An 18,719-nucleotide genomic window follows, 5' to 3' on the forward strand; every position below is an offset into this window, starting at 1 on the left:
TGGTGTATAAGTTACACGGTAATGCTCGGCGGTATAGAAGTGTCATTATCTACTTTTATATGTACAATGACCGCCACTAATGGCCTGTAAGATTTTTTTGATGCGTTTAGGAACCATACCTCCCCATGGATTTTTTCCCGCCTGGAGCAGCTTCTACCAGAGATGAAACGGGAGATTGCTCATGCGAGGTCCCGAGGCAATCCCTACCGGTAGGCGGCGCTGGTGTTGGCAAACGCGTGTCTCAGGTCCATCTAACCCCTAACGCCATCTATCGGAAGAGACCACGAAGCACGAGCGTTAAGCTTAGAATAGGGTAAAACATATATGCATTGTTGCCAGAAAGCGGAATAAAGAGAGAGCGGAGATATTTTCTCGGACCTCTCTGTCTTTCTCGCTGTTAGCTTCTAGCAGAAGAGTCGAGGCAAAATCTTTCCGTTTCGCTTTGCCGAAAATCTACCAATAATCGATGTCATTTATATTTGCAGGCCAATGCCTTTATACATGATTTTTTCAGCATATTTATTTATCAGCATTGACTTATTTAAATCAATAATAAATTAAGGAAATGCGTATTTGATATATAATAATTATTTTAACTATAATTTCATCGTTATATTTCGCTTATTTCCGTAAAATCTGCATTTCTTTAGTTTATTATTGATTATTGTAAGTCAATGGCAATTAAAAAAAATTTAATCTTAAAAAAAAAAAAAAAGTACCGATCAGGAATCGAACCCGGACCCACGAATCGCCACGCGATTACCTTACCGCCTAGACCACGAGGCTTCTTCAGAGCACCGTAAACAGATAGTCTTTTTAAGGGCTTGAAATCTTCTTTTAAACCATATAAATAAACGAGCAACCGACAGCTTTATTCATTATTATTCTGTCATAATGGTACACAAATTAAGGAATAATTATATTTTGAATAGTTTTCAAAAGCTTTTCCAATAGCCAAGAACGAAGATAAATAATCAACGCTCGCAGTTTCCGTTCTTGGTTATTGGAAAAGCTTTTGAAAATCTACATTATATAATTATTCTTTAATTTGTGTACCATTATCATAGAATAATAATGAATAAAGATGTCGGTTCTTCGTTTATTTATGTTTCAATAGAAGATTTCAAGCCCTTAAAAAGACTATCTGTTTACGGTGCTCTGAAGAAGCCTCGTGGTCTAGGCGGTAAGGTAATCGCGTGGCGATTCGTGGGTCCGGGTTCGATTCCTGATCGGTACTTTTTTTTTTTTTTAAGATTAAATTTTTTTTAATTGCCATTGACTTACAATAATCAATAATAAACTAAAGAAATGCAGATTTTACGGAAATAAGCGAAATATAACGATGAAATTATAGTTAAAATAATTATTATATATCAAATACGCATTTCCTTAATTTATTATTGATTTAAATAAGTCAATGCTGATAAATAAATATGCTGAAAAAATCATGTATAAAGGCATTGGCCTGCAAATATAAATGACATCGAATATTGGTAGATTTTCGGCAAAGCGAAACGGAAAGATTTTGCCTCGACTCTTCTGCTAGAAGCTAACAGCGAGAAAGACAGAGAGGTCCGAGAAAATATCTCCGCTCTCTCTTTATTCCGCTTTCTGGCAACAATGCATATATGTTTTACCCTATTCTAAGCTTAACGCTCGTGCTTCGTGGTCTCTTCCGATAGATGGCGTTAGGGGTTAGATGGACCTGAGACACGCGTTTGCCAACACCAGCGCCGCCTACCGGTAGGGATTGCCTCGGGACCTCGCATGAGCAATCTCCCGTTTCATCTCTGCTTCTACATTGAGGGACTGGAAAGAGTAGTGGGGAGTATATGACGTATATTCATATATAACTGGTGTTGTTGAACAATTTGTATATTTAATACGGATACTAAGTTTTACGTTTCGTTTTCTTAGTTTTTGGCCGATTCTTTTGATTAATGAAATACTATTATTGGAGGCAGAAGACGTTCTTCTTTCGTGTAACGATAGTTTTGAGCTTTACGCTGCATTTTGCTATATGGTAATCATTCAAATAAAATTCGAGGAGAAGGCAGATATTTTCAGATTAGTGGCAGCTAGAAATTTGGCGCAAGCATTCAATCTGGAAGGATATCAAGAACAGTAAAATATCATTCCTGAGTATGTTCAAATATATATTAGCTTTTTAAAATGACTCCATTCGCGAGTCTAAATTATTTTATAAATACTGTTACTTGTACAAATAAAAGGAATACGAGGAGCAGCCAATAAATTTCCGGAATTTTGTTGTAACATTTAAATATGACTTTCTTTGTAGTAATTTACTCAGTTCCCTTCAAAGTAGACTCCTTCCGAACACACACACTTGCTCCATTGCGCCTGCCATTCTTGGAAACAATTATAGAAGTCTTCTTTTGGTATTTTTCGCAGTTGAGTCGTCGCGTTGGTTCTGATATCCTTGAGGGATTCAAAGCGATTACCTTTTAGACCCATTTTTATCCTCGGAAAGAACCAGCAATCCGATGGTGCTACATCTGGTGAGTATGGAGTCTGTGAATGGACTGAAATATTTTTTTCGGCTAGCCATGTCTGCACAACAATGGATGTATGGGAAGGAGCATTATCGTGATGAAGTAATCATCCTCCACGCCATTTGCATGAACGTTTTGTTCGGATTGCCTCCCAAAGCTTTTTCAAAACTTCCACATAAAAAGGGCCATTAACAACTTGGCTTATTGGTACAAATTCATAGTGCACCAGGCCTTTGTTGTCGAAGAACACAATAAGCATCACCTTTGTTTTAGATTTAATATGTCGTGACTTATTAAATCGGGGAGAGAACTTTGTGCGCCATTCTGATGACTGTAAATTTGTTGTTGGGTCATATGCGTATACCTAAGTTTCATCACCGGTCACAATTTTGTCAAAAAACATCGAATCTTTCGTGCTTGTTTCAAAACATTCGCCTGCAATCAACTGCCGAGTTTTCATTTGATCTGGGAGTAGCTGCCGTGGAACAAATTTTGCACTAACGCGCTTAATCTTCAAATCTTCTGATAGGATTGCATGAGTGGATCCATGAGAGATATCCACCTCTTGTGACAGCTCGTCAATGGTCATTCTTCGGTCTGATTTGATCAACTGCTTCACTTGCTCGATCATTTCTTCATTTCTAGAGGTTGATGGTCTTCCACTTCGATATTCATCTTCCAACGATTCCTGTCCACCCTTAAATCTCGAAAACCACTCGTAAACGGCTGTTTTTTTTTTTTTTAAAGAATTGTCACCACATACTTTTTGTAATAACAACAACGTTTCTGCAGCAGATTTTCCCAATCTGCACATGAATCTGATGTTCGCCCTTTGCTCAAACTGCGACATTGCGTCAAATCCTTCGAACTCACTATTACGCTTTACAGCACAGCAGTCACGCTGCCTATTTTGACCTGTTTAAACCTGTCAAATTTGTGGCAACACACTACATGAATTGTGTAGCAATGTATTTCTTGTTATTGTTTCATAAATACCAAACTATGTTAAAATTCCGGGAATATTTTGACTACACGTCGTATATCATGTACCTTCGCGTATAAAGTATATAGACCTATTGCGATCAATCTGTTAAAATTCACAGTAAAAAATATAAACGTAATCTAAATAAAAAAAAGAAAAGTATTTTGAAAGATTAATTCATTATCCTGCGCCCTACTTCCTATATATAAGATTTTCTTCCATCTTCATTTAAAATGTAGGACAGTTATTCAAACCAAATACTGATAGCCAAATCTATTAATATTTACTGGACCTGAAACAGCAAGGAAAATAAGTTTAAATATAACAATTTTGAAAAATTACTACCAGTAATTGCCATATTGATACATTTAGGTCATATTTAAATAATACCTGAATAACAAATCTTTTTATAATATTTCAATTTCGATTCTGCATGGAGATTCCAAATTCGAAGCAGCAGAGTTGACACATATCCTGACTTCATTTTATTCATCGATTGGATGTAGTTCATCAGCTTTGTTAAAAAATTTGACTTGCGAAACATGAGAGAAACCACAAAGGATCATGCTTGGATACATTTTATATATAATTATCAATAATATTACTTATTTAAAAAAACAGATTAGCTTATTATAGATGTGGAAAGCATGCTGCGTACACTATCTGAATCTTAGTTCCATTCCTTAACGTTGCTTAATTCCTCTGGTTGAAATCAACATGAGTTATGGACTTTACTCTTGGCAGGATCTTCTATAGAACCTTTATACCTGGGAAAAAGAGACATTATAATTAGCACTAATTTTACCAATTAACTATATCTGATAATAAATATGCAAGGATCTGCATTTCATTTAAAAAATTATAATAATATTTTTTATCATGTATTTCTTATATAAATTCATGAATCTATTTGTTTGATACATTTATATAGTAAGTTAGTTTTGACAAGAATTATATTGCATTTTTCCTTAATACCTAATGTAAGTTTTTAGAAGAATACTAAATTTATTATACCTGTTTTCTTCGGTAATCCAGAAAAGTCATTAAAAATTTTATAACTCCACTAAAACTAGTTAATATTTTCCAACAAATTAAAACTCTTTAACAATTTATACTAACACTCGTTTCATTAAAAATCCGCGCTGTCAGACTGACATTTCTGCACTTTTCACTACTCTTACAAGACTCACAAATAGGTCCAGAGTTATAGACTCACCAAAAGATCACCCAGTGGCGTATAATTATTTTAGACAAAGATGCAGATAGAAATCCATGAGCTAGAGAGAGAAGAGCAATGGCGACGTCCGAGATAGGAAAATAAGAAATGAAGGCCTGGAGAAACCACGTTGAACGCGGTAAAAGACTCTCTCTTTCTCTTTAAAACACTTAAAAAGGGATAGCCTATCATACATATCCTGTACTCTTTCCAGTCACTCAATGTAAAAACTGCTCCAGGCGGGGAGAAATCCATGGGGCGATAAGGTTCCTAAACGCATCAAGAAAATCTTGCAGGCCACTAGTGGCGGTCATTGTACAATGACCGGCAGAAATGGCGTCTCTTGATGCGTTTAGGAACCGTATTTTAGGATCCTTCACTGTATACTCTATTCTGCTAGGCAGAGATAGAGGAATGGAATACAATAGCTATAGTAGTTCGTCTATCTCGCTCTAAATGCGTGAGTGCGAGAAAGAGAGAGAGAGAGCTTTATACGGCATAGCAAGGCAAGCCAGGCATCCCAAGGCTTATTTCTATCTGTGCCATTGTCTATGGCTATCTCTCTCGCTCGGTAAGAATCATTCGTCCGTCCTTGTTTAGGTCAGTTCTACGGCAATGGAAACTCTCTAAAGAAGATTTTCTCAGGCGACACCATTGAAGACTGCGATTACAGCGGGGATTTTAAAACAATGTGCACCTGTCACTGTCAAACGTCAGTATGAAAAATTATTGTCGATTACAGCGTTTGGTGCAATTAACATTATAAGTCTAGATTATTATATGATATTCTGTCATTCACATATATATATATATTAGGGTGGCCGTTAAAAAAAAAAATTTTTTCCGGTCCTTTTATTTTGTTAAGAATGATGAAAAAATAGAAATCGATTTTTTTTCGATTATTTTGAAGCCGTTAAATGGTGCCGATATCGTTTTTAAAGTTAAAAATCGTTCTTCCACTTTTTCGAAGTTAGATGTAAACCAAAATTCCAATAAGCTTTTAATTTGTCAAAAATTATGAAAAAAAGAGATCCTCGAATTTATAGAATTTTTTGAAGTCGTTAAATTGGGCTAATATCGATTTTAAAATTAAAAATTTATTTTTATCGAAAACGATTTAACGAAATTATAAATTAATATTGTGCTTTGAAAAGTCGCTTACTTAAATTACAAGAAAATGTAATAAAAAAAACATTAATCCAGCACAATATTAATTTATAATTTTGTTAAATCGTTTTCAATAAATCTAAATTTTTAATTTTAAAAACGATATCGGCACCATTTAACGGCTTCAAAAAAATCTAAAAAAATTTGATTCCTCTTTTTTCGGCATTCTTAACAAAATAAAAGCACCGGAAAAAATTTTCTTTTTTTATGGCCACCCTAATATATATATACATATGTTAATTTACTTTTAATTTTTTAAACCAATAGGTTATTGTCATTATGGAAGAAACTCATTTAAATATAAGAATTACTATTTTCCACTTATGTAACTTTTCTTGTAAATATAACATAATTTTAATTAATAAAATTTACTCATTTATTAATCAGACTAAGAAGAGTTATTTCTTTCAAATTTTGACATATATAAAATAATATGCTAAACTCACACTTAACTAATTATTATTATGGAAATATTTTTATAATCGTTACACATTGATAATAATATATCTGAATATCCTTCAATTTAAAATATCATTTACTTTGAAGAAATCTTGATTAATGGTCATGAAGAGTTCGTGGCTCAGTGGCTAAGTCGCTTGCCTCGAAGATTAGTTTAAGCGCTTTTGTCGGTGGTTCGAGTCCCGCGGGAGATTTTTTTTTTTCGTTTTAAAAGCATTACTATCTTTCCTTTTTGTTTATTCTTTGGAAGCATTGCTACTGCGTCCAAACATATTATGAAAAGTTTATTTAGCCCTGAAAAGGGCAGTTAGTCAAACACGGCTAGAGCTTCCTAATTTTTGTCAAAATTGTATGTCCTACGTAACGTCAGTTCGTCTATAGTTGGGGAGAAATGGCACAAAAATAAAGCACTTTTTCCACTTTATGCCATAGAGAATTTTAATTTTTTTATGTATAGTTTAGAATGTCTTTAAAGAGCTCCTAAAGTCTCGAACACGAAGGAGGTCGGGATGGTTATTATTCATTCAATAAAATGTTGAAAAATGCGTTTCTTTCTGGTTTAACTTAAATAACTCGCTTATTATTAATCGTATCAAAAAATGTGTCAAATAAAATTTGTTCGTAATTAAATTTTCAATAAGATAGGTCGATTTTAAAAAATCAATTTGTTTTGTTTATTTGTAAAATCATTAATGAAGTACAGGAAGTGGAGAAAAGTTTAAGTAGTAAAAAACCATATAACAAATGCTTGATTGCTACTGAAAGTTCACTAGAAGGTGTCTTTTAGTTAGTAGAATTTGCTGTAAAAGCTATTTTTCGATATCCAAAAATGGTGGCCTGTTGCAAAATTATTTATGTCAAAAATTTAAGTAGGTGCCAATTTTTTCCTAGCGGTCATAAATTAATGAAACCAATTGCTAGAAATTGGTATTATCGTTGTTAACAAATGGTGAAAAGAGCATATTTTTCTATAATAAACAAAGAATTTTTTAATTGAAAAAACCCGTTGCTATCGTCCGTATTTTAGCAACTATTGGATTTTAACAATTGCAATAAAATGCATTGTAATGTTTATAATAAACCATGAATTTACAAAAAAATCATGGCGATAGGAGCAGTAGAAGCTGAGATCATCGTTTTACTTCACGGTGCACTACGTCGAAAGTATTTGACCTTTCGACCTGAAATTTGGCACAGTAGTAGTGCACATATCACCCTATCACCCAAATTTTTTTCTTAATCTTTCGTTCAATTTTTCTTGTTTGCAACGAAAAAGAATCTGTTAGAAATCACGCGCTCGGTGGTAGCGATCTCCTCGCTACGTAGCGCGGTGGTGGGGATAGGGCCTGAACAGTGGAGGAGGCGCGCTAGAGATATTAAACAACTTAATTGAAAAATTTATTTCTACATAACCAAAGGCCGTAGATGGATTTTTTTTTTTAAATTGTGTATCATTTTTTCCGTATTTTCCAGCAATATTTATAAAAATTTTATAAGAGTACGGCGAGTGTCAGAAAACTATGCTTTTTAACTTATTTATAATTTTCCAGGATTTCGAAATAAAGTACAGACATGTTTTTAAATTGCAGTTAAATATACATGTGGTGTGTGAAGTGTGAACTGCAGAATTATCCTGCACTACACGGCTTATTGGCATATCTTCGGCAGAATACACAGCACGAACACTTGGAAGAAGCACCTCTTCAAGGATCGTACTGTAGTTTGCAGAAGACATCTTAGGAGGAACCTCAACCAATTCACCTATCGTGCCTCCTGACACCCACCCCCAAACGCTACACGTGATTCATCCAGAACGATCACTCTGAACGACGTATTCGGGGTTCATCCGGGAATTGCTGGGCCTCCAGACGTGAAGAAAACGTCGGTCAACGGATGATACAAAAACGTTTTCAAAGGTCCAGATCACCGTTTCCCACGTTTCACGACTGGTCGCTAAATTTTCTAATGCAAACGCGACTCTTTGTTCTCGGTGCTGAGAATTAAGGTAGTAGTCTGGTAAATCGACCGGTTTTGCATGGTATAGTTCGGGAATTTTTTTGACTACCTAAATGAAATGCAAAAAATTTGAAAATCTTATATGTTGTTAATACTATATTGATTTATACAAAAAAAATTTTTTTTTAAATTTTTACGATAATTTATTTAAATTATATGGGGTCAAAGTAGGTGAAAAATAAAAAACATGTGCTGCTGGCCGGTGAGGTGTCTCCAGTTTGGGTAATCGGAAACAAAAAAATGCAACGGATTATTGTTCAGTAGGATTGTCATTCTGGCAGGTGCTAGAAAAAATTAATTTGGTTGAAAAATAATAAAATGGCGGACTTCGAAAGAAAAAGATACAATTTTTTAGTGTAAATTGGGCTGTAAATTGAAAAGTAATGAATGAAAAACATTTATTCTAGTACCTGCCAGAATTACAGATGTGTAGAACAACCTGTAAAAATTTCAGCCCGTTGGGTTCAACAGAAAATCTGTTATGCCTCGGGCCGACCGAGGAAACGTGGTTTCGAGAAAAACGCGTTTAAAGTTTGGCTAACAGAACTTTCATCCTCACACTAATCGTCGATCCCCGGTGCGTGCAACAAGCTTTAGGTCTCTTCATACGTGTCAAACCCGGGTATATCTGGTTATATCCTTTCGTATATCAAAAGTTATACGAAACTTCAAGGAAATATAAAGTTAATGAGTCATAATAGTGAGGAATAACCGTTAGCAGCTGTCGTGCACCTTACAGCGTTCAATTATGCGGCGCTCTCGAATATATGTTATATCTTTGTTAATATTTTGAATATCGGTTTAAAATTTATACACCATATTCTCATGTTGGTATACTATCGAAATATGAAAAAAAATTTTTTCGACACAAACAACCAGACTACTACCTTAAGAGTAACCTTGCGGGCTGGACGATAGCAATTAATGCCGGCCGCGTTAAGTCGCCGCCTACCCGATCGTTCGGATGAAGGAAATCCCGTCTCAACAATTCAGTCAAATACGTTCCCGAAGGGGTCTCGCGAAATGTAGTCCACTAGCAGTTGGTCCTCTACCGGATGTGAATCAGCAGGTCTACGATTATTTGCACGGTGATCACGCAATGCGTTACCATCGCCGCGCTGAAAAGCTGTAATCCATCGGCGAACGGTTTTCACCGAACGCCTGTAAGCGCTGCAATTTCTAAGTTAGATTTTCCAGCCTCCCAAAGGAGTACAATTCGCCACCTTAACCAAACTTTGATATTCGGTGCCATTATACGCGAAAACTAATAACGATGCGCGAGCTGTAACCACCTAGACTGCAATGAAACAGTTTATAAAAAAAAACAGGCTATTCAGTGGTTTGTTTACATGCGCTTCCGATCAAAACAAATGCCGAAGAAGCGAGCTCCTGTTCATATGAATTAGATTACAAAAAAAGCATAAGTATAACATCGTATATTTTAAGGTTTGCAAAAATATATTCGGAGGCAGTAGCAATGCTTCCAAAGAATTAACAAAAGGAAAAGATAATAATGCTTTAAAACGAAAAAAAAAATGTCTCCCGCGGTACTCGAACAGCCGACAAAAGCGCTTGTATTAATCTTCGAGGCAAGCGACTTAGCCACTGAGCCACGAACTCTTCATGACCATTAATCAAGATTTCTTCAAAGAAAATTATATTTTAAATTGAAGGATATTCAGATATATTATTATCAATGTGTAACGATTATAAAAATATTTCCATAATAATAATTAGTTAAGTGTGAGTTTAGAATATTATTTTATATATGTCAAAATTTGAAAGAAATAACTCTTCTTATTCTGATTAATAAATGAGTGAATTTTATTAATTAAAATTATGTTATATTTACAAGGAAAGTTACATAAGTGGAAACCAGTATATTCTTATATTTAGATTAGGTTCTTCTATAATGACAATAACTTATTGGTTCAAAAAATTAAAAGTAAATTAACACACACACACATATATATATATATATATATATACATTACAAAATATCACGTAATACGCTGTAATCGACAATAATTTTTCATATTGACGTTTGACAGTGACAGGTGCACATTATTTTAAAATCCCCGCTGTAATTGCAGTCTTCAATGGTGTGGCCTGAGAAAATCTTCTTTAGAAAGTTTTCATTGGCGTAGAACTGACCTAAACAAGGACGGACGAATTATTCTTACCGAGCGAGAGAGATAGCCATAGGCAATTGCACAGATAGAAATAAGCCTTGGGAAGACTGGTTTGCCCTGCTATGCCGTATAAAGCTCTCTCTCTCTCTCGCACTCACGCATTTAAAGCGAGATAGACGAACTACTATAGTTATTGCGTTCCATTCCTCTATCTCCGCTTAGCAGAATAGAGTATACAGTGAAGGATCCTAAAATGCGGTTCCTAAACGCATCAAGGGACGCCATTTCTGCCGGTCATTGTACTTGCCGTCGAGACACTACCGTGTCTCTTGATGATGCTGTCCATATGAAATCCCCACTTTACTTCGCTGTCGAGGCAGTCAGTTGAGTATGGTATAGCATTCCTACCAATAATTCTTTTGGACTCTCCACTCACGTGCCTGCCTCGACAGCAAAGTAGAGTGGGGATTGCAGATGAACAGCGTCGTCTAGCAAACAGTAAGTCTATGGTGCTATAGATGCAGTGAGAAACACAAGATCTACACATTTCTCTCAATAGAATCGTGTTACTAGCCGCTCAAGCGAATGGGATCTTTTTAATATATAAAGTATAGATATTTTATTTTTCTACAGATCGAAGCTTTTATTCATGATCTAAAGAATTATAAAATAATCTTATTGGTTTAAAAATCTAAAAAATTATCGATTAATTGTCTTTTTTTGCCAGAGTTATCATGTATGATAAGTCCATTTTAAGTTCCATTTTAATGGATGTACAATTTCGTACAAAAGATGAAGAAGGTCATCCTTTCCCTCCTTCCTCAAATGTTTACCAGTCAATAGACGAAGAGATGAAGATGCGTGGCTCACTCATAAATAATAAGCATATTTATACAATTATAAAAATGAATATATTCGGCATATACGATAAAATTCTGAATAAATTATGTATGAGGAATTTACAACTATCCAGATCTAATTCTAGCAGTAATTTATCTACAAAGGAAAATAAATCACTTAAGAATACTTTTGACTACTGTGATAAGACTAGTGATTCTTTTAATGAAAGTGTGAAAGCAGTTGTATCATCTGAAAAATGGGAAAAAGTGAAGCCTGAAAGAATGTTAGTAGGTAATAGATTTTACTGGAGACTACAACCGGGATGGACGTGCTTATTAGCAGAAAAATTGCAATTACAACACAAATAAGTGCTTGTTGTATTTAAATATAATATAGTGAATGTTACCCCCATAGCGGAGTATTATTTAAAAATATTTGGTTATTGTAAAGAGTGCGGTGCTCATCTAAAAGGCTTTGTACGTAAAGAACCAGTTAAGGGCAATGACGTAATTCTTTAAATATTGATTTAAAAGCTCATACGTTTAAAAGTGTATGGCCATTGAGAGGTTCACGTCGAGAGAAAGTAGCATTAAAACTCATAGATCAAAATAAAGCAGCCGTGATTTTCCACAGGGAGGTTTGCAGCTCGTCTGAAGCAATTTGGACTTAAGAATCCGCGGACTCTTCCATCTGCAGCTGTAAGTCAAAATGCAAAAGAGGAACGTTTATTAAAAATATTTGATTTAAGTTTTATGAACCCTTGTTTGAAAGTTGATTGGGCGATATCCGCAAGGAGGTCTAGGAGGGAAGGCTCTAGGGTGACAAAAACAACGCCCAGGAAATCTGGTAAAAAAATCAGTTTATTTGCTTGCAAAAAAAAGATACAAAAGAATCAAAAGTGCTCCAAAGGAGGCTGAGCCGCAAATTGATAATCCACCCAAAGTTACAACTACGAAATCCCAACCCTGTGGTCCCCAGGTCCCCGGACAGGATTCCCCGTACCTGAGACTCCCAGGCAACGAAGATAGAGAGAAAGGAAGACGATTTCTTGGAGCCCAAGAAATCGACGATGGAGTAGAAATGCGTACTAAGAGACTTATTGGCGTCGCAGGAAGGGAGGAATGGCTAAGCTGCTGCGAAGAATGACAGAAAAGACAGAGTCTAGAGTCTAGACCGTTTAAATTGAGTCGCAAAAGACGGAACTCTTGGGTATTAATATGTACAAGAGACCCAAATAGTAACAGCGAGAGAGAGCTCTACGCTGTGGGCCACCTGTCGACCTTAATTGGAGGTAGGACCAAGAGAGACAGAGTGTGAGCAGGAGCGAGGCGGCCTAAGAGCTAAGAGTCCCAGACCGCTCGCACCTACACTCCGATCTCCAACAACCCTATTAATAATTTAGTTACTTTTACAAAGTCAGGTCGATATGTCGGAATCATTCATGCAATATTTTCATTTCCATTTTATTGTATTTACTGGACAGAGGAACAAAAACAAATTTATATAACACGATCCAAAAACAAACCAAAGGCAGTGTTTGCTATCGATGCTACAGGTAGCGTTGTTAAGAAGCTTGAAAAATATAGCTCGCCAAACCAGTACTCCATCTTAAACCCAAAAAAAAGACAGCATCTCATGTTTCTATTGCAGTTTTCCATATTTTAACCTTCGAATATTATTAAGAATTAATTAGAGTGTAACATTCTTCGAAAGAAGCATAGAAGGGCATAGTGCTTGGCCAAAATAATCTAGCAGTCTACCTTGAAACTCAAAAAAATGATAGCAACATACCACTCTTGCTGTTTCCGCTTTTTTCCCCTTGATAAATATATTAGTTTGGCTATTACATAGTAACACTCGCCTAGAAATTTATGTAAACAGTTAGCACTCTTCATTTCTGTGTGAGAAATGACTAGTAAACAATTTCTAGTGAGATTCTGAGTTTTTAAATTCGAAGTTAGCATCTCATTTTTTTTTTCGATTTTTCTGGGGTAACTGAAAAGAACTTTTGCTAAAAAATCATCAGGAATTCTACCACTTTAATGGATGCAATTAATACTGTTATCTTTTTTTGAGATTCTAATAAATGATCCGTCAGATTCACAGTAGCGTACGTTTGTGTAATTAGAATCTGTAGGGAACTTTTATTATGCTAGATGTCAGCCATGTCAGGAATAGCTTTTTCATGCTCATGGGGCCAATTTATTTTCGTGCTCAGGGGGCCAGGTGATCCCACATATCTTTGAGTTAGTGAGAATAGAATCCGTGGTGAGCTTTTCGGGCACTGGGTGCTATAAGAGTAGCTATTTCGTGCTCATGGGGCCGAATTATTTTCCTGCTCAGGAGGCCATGTAAACCTGGGTATCTTTAAGTGAATTAGTTTGGGATATTCTAATAGTCCTTTAGTCCTCAGGGGGCTAAACAGAAGCTTTCAGTGCGCCCGCCGTCAAGATTTATTAGATGTTAATAATTTGGAGATTTCGAGTGATTGAGTGTAGTGTGTTTGCGTTTTCAGTGCTTGAGTTGAATTTTCAGAGTTTCCTTTCCAATCTTCTGTGATTTCGAATTGACGAATATTAGTTTTGCTACCGTTACTTTGAAATTTATTCATGCTATCGAATTAATTATCTGGTTTTATATATTGCGTTGCAGTTCGAGATTTTTAGTGTTTGCGAATTTTGATTAAGTTTAAGATTTTGAGTGGTCGAAAGATCTAGCGCCCAATATTTAGTGCAGTTTAGTAATTAGTGAAATATTTGCATGTGTGTTAAGTTTGCCAGACCAAAGTTCGTCTAAATTATTTTCTGCTGTCGTAAAGACAAGATTTTGTAGAATTTGAGTTTTGTTCTTTGATATTGTACATTTTATTACGAACTGAGTTTTGGTTGTTGTGAATTTTGTTTTATTGACGTAAAAAAGAAACCCCTTTTGCGACAATCCTTTTAATTTCCGAATTTTTTAGAGCTTCAAATTTAGGAGTTTACAGTTTTGGAATTTTTGCGTTTTAAGTTTCTTTAGCACTCCTCAGCCAAATCTAGAAATATAACATTTATAACCGAACTGGGGAATGCAACATTACAGTACTTTGTGGGGCTTCTTTATTTTAGATTAAATTATCAAGAGGCATGGTTGTGTCTCGATGGCAAATACGTACAAAAATAGTGTAACGTTATTCCCGTCAGTGTGAGGGGCTACTCACTCAACGGGTTTTCCATTACCTTCGCCCGTCCTTATCTATCGTTAACAGGGCGCCAGTTGGTCAGTTGGGTGGACAACAACCCTATGTTATCACTCGAGTCTTTCGATTCCATTCTCTATGCATCTTATACAGCCTTGCGCGGCCATGCATTTGGACGGTAGCGGTAGCCAGGGTCGCTCAGTATGCAAGGTCGTGGAGAAAAGGGAGGGTTCCTTTCGGAAGTCCGAACCTTGCAGACCTATCTGCTGAGGAGCATACATCATTCCCTCACTACCCACACACAGGTGGTGGTGAGGAGTGCGGGAACATGTGGTATCATTGCCAAGCATAGAGTTTGCCAGAAGCGGACCACCACGAAGGCAATATTCGCGATCCGTCTAGCCATAGCGAAAGCCTATGGGATTACGAAGGGCACCGGGACACATTCGAACGGGCAAACTACGCCCCTGGACAACCCACTATGCATTGGCCGGTATCCTGTCGTGACGTACGTGCAGGCTGGCCTATAGCACACGCCTCACGTACGCGAACGGACCCATGGCTGCTGAGTGCCGCGTCACGCGCTCACCAGCACGCACGGACACATCAGCACAGTCCCATGGTCGCGTTCCGATTGCCTGCTATAGCAGTCTGCGCACGACATTCGCACAGCCTGCTTGAAGCGCGTAACCAGCGTTCAAGCCAGACTCGATGTTCTATCTTCCCTCCTCGTAGGGACTTATAGAAACGGTCATTATTTTTAGGACTCACCGAGGCCGCTTCTCCTTATCTCAGGTTGCCTGAGTTGTTTGGCATGGCCCTGCCTTACTTCCCAGGACAACCTGAACATCGTTTCCTGGGGCGCCGGTCTTTTCATCCGGGCCTCTGTCCGTCAACGGGGTCTGTCCTTTACGTTAGCTATAATCCACTTGTGAGCCTATCTCACGAGTCGGTAACGTAGGGATTAATAATATCCACTATTCGGTAGCTTTTATGTTCTTCATTTGGTATCTCGTATACGTAACGGGGAACTTCGTTACAATAGGTTGTAACGTGACAAATCCAGACGGGATTTTTGCCACGTTAAGAATTCTGAATTTTCGCGTCTAGCGGGCGATTGATCGTATGTGAGAGCTTTCGCGCAGACCCCATCGTCACCGCAAGCACGCGGTGAGGCCCAGACATGCCTAGAAACCCGACATAAGCGACAGACGTAGGTGCGAAGTCTGTCGACAGAACCGCGTAAATGGATAGACGTGTATGATGTTGCCTGCGAGATCCTAGAAGGAGCATCGACTAGCGAAGACTTTTTGCCTGTACGAGCGCTGGAAGAAGAAGTCGACCAGGAGAGAAGGCAGAGAAGACGATCGCCTGGGAGATCGTAACTGGAGTGCGACCCAGTATAGAATTTTGGAAGCCAATACCTGCGTCGACGGAGAAGTAAGAAACATGCGTGCATCCTGGACAGGAAAGTACACGATTGCTTCCTTAGAAAAGAGGATTATAAGATATGCGAATTGACCTAATATCGCGATGCGGTCTCCGACCAAATGTGTGCCACTGCATGGAGGAGACACGTAGAAAGTAATAAAGCGGCAACTAGAATGATAGAAAGAAAGAATTGTAGTGTTGGCTAGCAACAGAGTTCGGCACTCGGGCGACTCTGAGAAAATAAAATCGGTAAGCCGGGAAAACAGAAGGAAAAGTGCTTTGGTAGAAGATAAGGCCATTCGGGTGGCCCATAGCGGGCCTGGTGCCCAGAAAATTGTAAGAAACAGAATTTGAATAAACCCGAATGAGTTGAAAAGCACTTGGTAGAAGCACCGTGTAAAGAGTAATTGTAAGTTTCGCGACAGGGTGGCCTACTGTAGATTTCACGTACAGGCGGTTAGGAGAGGCCCTGGCGATAGAAGCCAGTGTAAATAGTTTTTATGTGAATATTGTTTAATAAGCACCGAAGAGTTCAATATAGTGGTTGTGAACTTTTAGTTGGAAATTGTAAGTGTGCTTATTTATTTAATAAAACACCTCTCCCAGAAATCGCGCGTTACAAGGTAAAGATATGACTGTACCGCCTTCAAGGCATTACTCTCTTATGGTGCAAGTTTGCCCGTCCCAATATTCAAACCGACTTTTCATCGCGAATAATCCATTATCATGATTTAAGCAAAGCTTTTCTTAAAATGGTTTTGAACGAGCTTTCATTTGAACCCTTGAACATCAAAATCGGTTCATGCAATCCGGAGGTCTCATACTCTGTTAGCTTTATATATGCCGAAATTGAAATTATTCTCTTTCTTCTTTTCCCGATTTCTGTATGTCTCGGGCTGAAGTTGGCCGCTAACGAAAATGATCTCATTTTTACAGACCGCTTCCAACCAACTATGCTGAATGACGAAACTATAGTTGTGAACTGGCAAACAAATCGATATAACTAATTCGGCAACTTGTTAACTGTCAATTGTAATATAAGGTTATGTATATTTAATACAGTGAGGTTGTTCATTGTTATGTTAGTGAATGTGTTTAATTTTTAAAATAACAAATAAAATCGAATAATAATGACACAAGGAGTCGACAATTATTAGATAAGTATAACATTATATATTTTACAATACAGCATGTTAGAATACTTTGTGGTACTTTGCGAAATTTCTTTTTCAGATAAATTAAGATAGAACATTTTAATTTTCATTTCTGAGGATAAAGCTGACTAGATGAAGTAAGATTAATATTTACATATTTTCAACACTGTGACAAGGAGAAGTATACATTCAACGTTTATGTGCATCGGTGATTATCAGGAACATATTAATTGCAAGAAATTGTTAAGGTATTTGAAAATCATATGCTAAACTTCCAGGTCTCAAAATCATTAATAAAATGCATGTTCAACTTTCATTTATCTTTAAACCGATGTGGAATTTAACTGTCCGATAGGTTATATCATAAGGTACACGGCCCGATTATGAAACGCGTTTCAAAGGGTCTACCAATAAACTATCATATTTTTATTCTATAAAAGAGTTTTGATAAAAAAAATAACATTGTTTGTCGTAATTTAATATTAGTAGATTAGTTTAGAACATTAAAAATATTCATTTTAGCAAAATATTAAAATAATAAACATAAATAAAAAAAAAAGTTGATGTCCATATTATGAAATAGCGAGTTGCTATGTTGGACGGATTAAGAAACACTACTGTCCCTAATTATGAAACAAATAGAAATCGTTGACAATTACTTTATTTCATATAAATAAACATACACTAAATGTTTTAAATCATGTTTTCTACTAATACATCTATAAAAAAAATTATTACATACATTTTATAAATATAATGAACAAAAATATGTTAATAAAACTAATTATTTTTTTCTTTTTTTAATTTTATCTGTAATTTAGCCATTTCAGCTTTGAACCGCTTCTGTTCTTCAAGCCTGTTTTTTCTTGCTAGTTTCTGCTCTTCAGCCAACTTCTTCTTCTGCGCTAGAATAGCTTGTCTCTCTGCTTTCTCTTTCTCCTTCTCTTCCTTTTCTTTTTGTTTTTTCGATGCATCTTCTAACCAAAGTCCCTGTAATGCAGCGTATGCTTTTTTGGATTTTTTGGATTTCTCTACAGCTTTCTTCCTTTTGTCAGGTAAGAATTTGGTTGGCATGGTAAAAATCTGATCAAAATTGGCATTAGAGTTATCTATAAAATAACAGACAATAATTAATTGATTGATGAAAGAAAGAGAATTAAATGGAATAATGAACAGTGAAACATTACCTATGTTAGCGGAATTTCTGGAGTTTTCTTTGTTTTCTGGAGTACTTGCGGTTACTAGAACGTCTACGTGTTTCCCTGGCGTTGAAAGCGAGCTTTCCTTGTTTCCTTGAGCACTGGCAGTCACTAGAACATCTGCATGTTTATCTGACGTTGTAATAAGCGAGCTTTCTCCGTCTCTTTGAGCACTGGCAGTCACTAGAACGACTGCATGTTCATCTGACGTCAAAATAAGCGAGCTTTCTCCGTTTTCTCCAGCACTGGCAGTCACTAGAACATCTGCATGTTCGTCTGACGTTGAAATAAGCGAGCTTTCTCCGTTTTTTCGAGCACTGGCAGTCACTATAACATCTGTTCTAGTGACTGCAGATTCGTGTTCATCTGAAGTTGAAAGCGAGCTGTTTCCATGCACTTCCAATACAGCTACTAATTCTCTCTCTGGGATGA

At 36.7% G+C, this 18,719-nt stretch overlaps 2 protein-coding genes across 2 annotated transcripts in view; both read right to left on the reverse strand.

Annotated features, from left to right (window-relative positions):
- The window catches only part of LOC136779621 (leucine-rich repeat-containing protein let-4), a 1,178,420-nt gene that overhangs the window by 1,095,920 nt on the left and 63,781 nt on the right, over positions 1 to 18,719 (reverse strand). The gene's annotated exons all lie outside the window — the stretch shown is intronic.
- On the reverse strand, positions 2,878 to 3,363 carry LOC136772404 (protein GVQW3-like). Its single transcript, XM_066725362.1, has one exon. It carries the CDS (start codon positions 3,361 to 3,363, stop codon positions 2,878 to 2,880), a length of 486 nt encoding a protein of 161 aa, XP_066581459.1.

The sequence above is a fragment of the Prorops nasuta genome, unplaced genomic scaffold, assembly GCF_024137725.1.
Source record: "Prorops nasuta isolate Cenicafe-Biocafe unplaced genomic scaffold, Cenicafe_Pnas_1.2 PNAS00001, whole genome shotgun sequence".
NCBI lineage: Eukaryota > Metazoa > Arthropoda > Insecta > Hymenoptera > Bethylidae > Prorops > Prorops nasuta.

Bases quoted from the DNA above. Each gene is read 5' to 3' on its own strand.
- LOC136772404 (XM_066725362.1), bottom strand. From the start codon at position 3,363: ATGTCGCAGTTTGAGCAAAGGGCGAACATCAGATTCATGTGCAGATTG.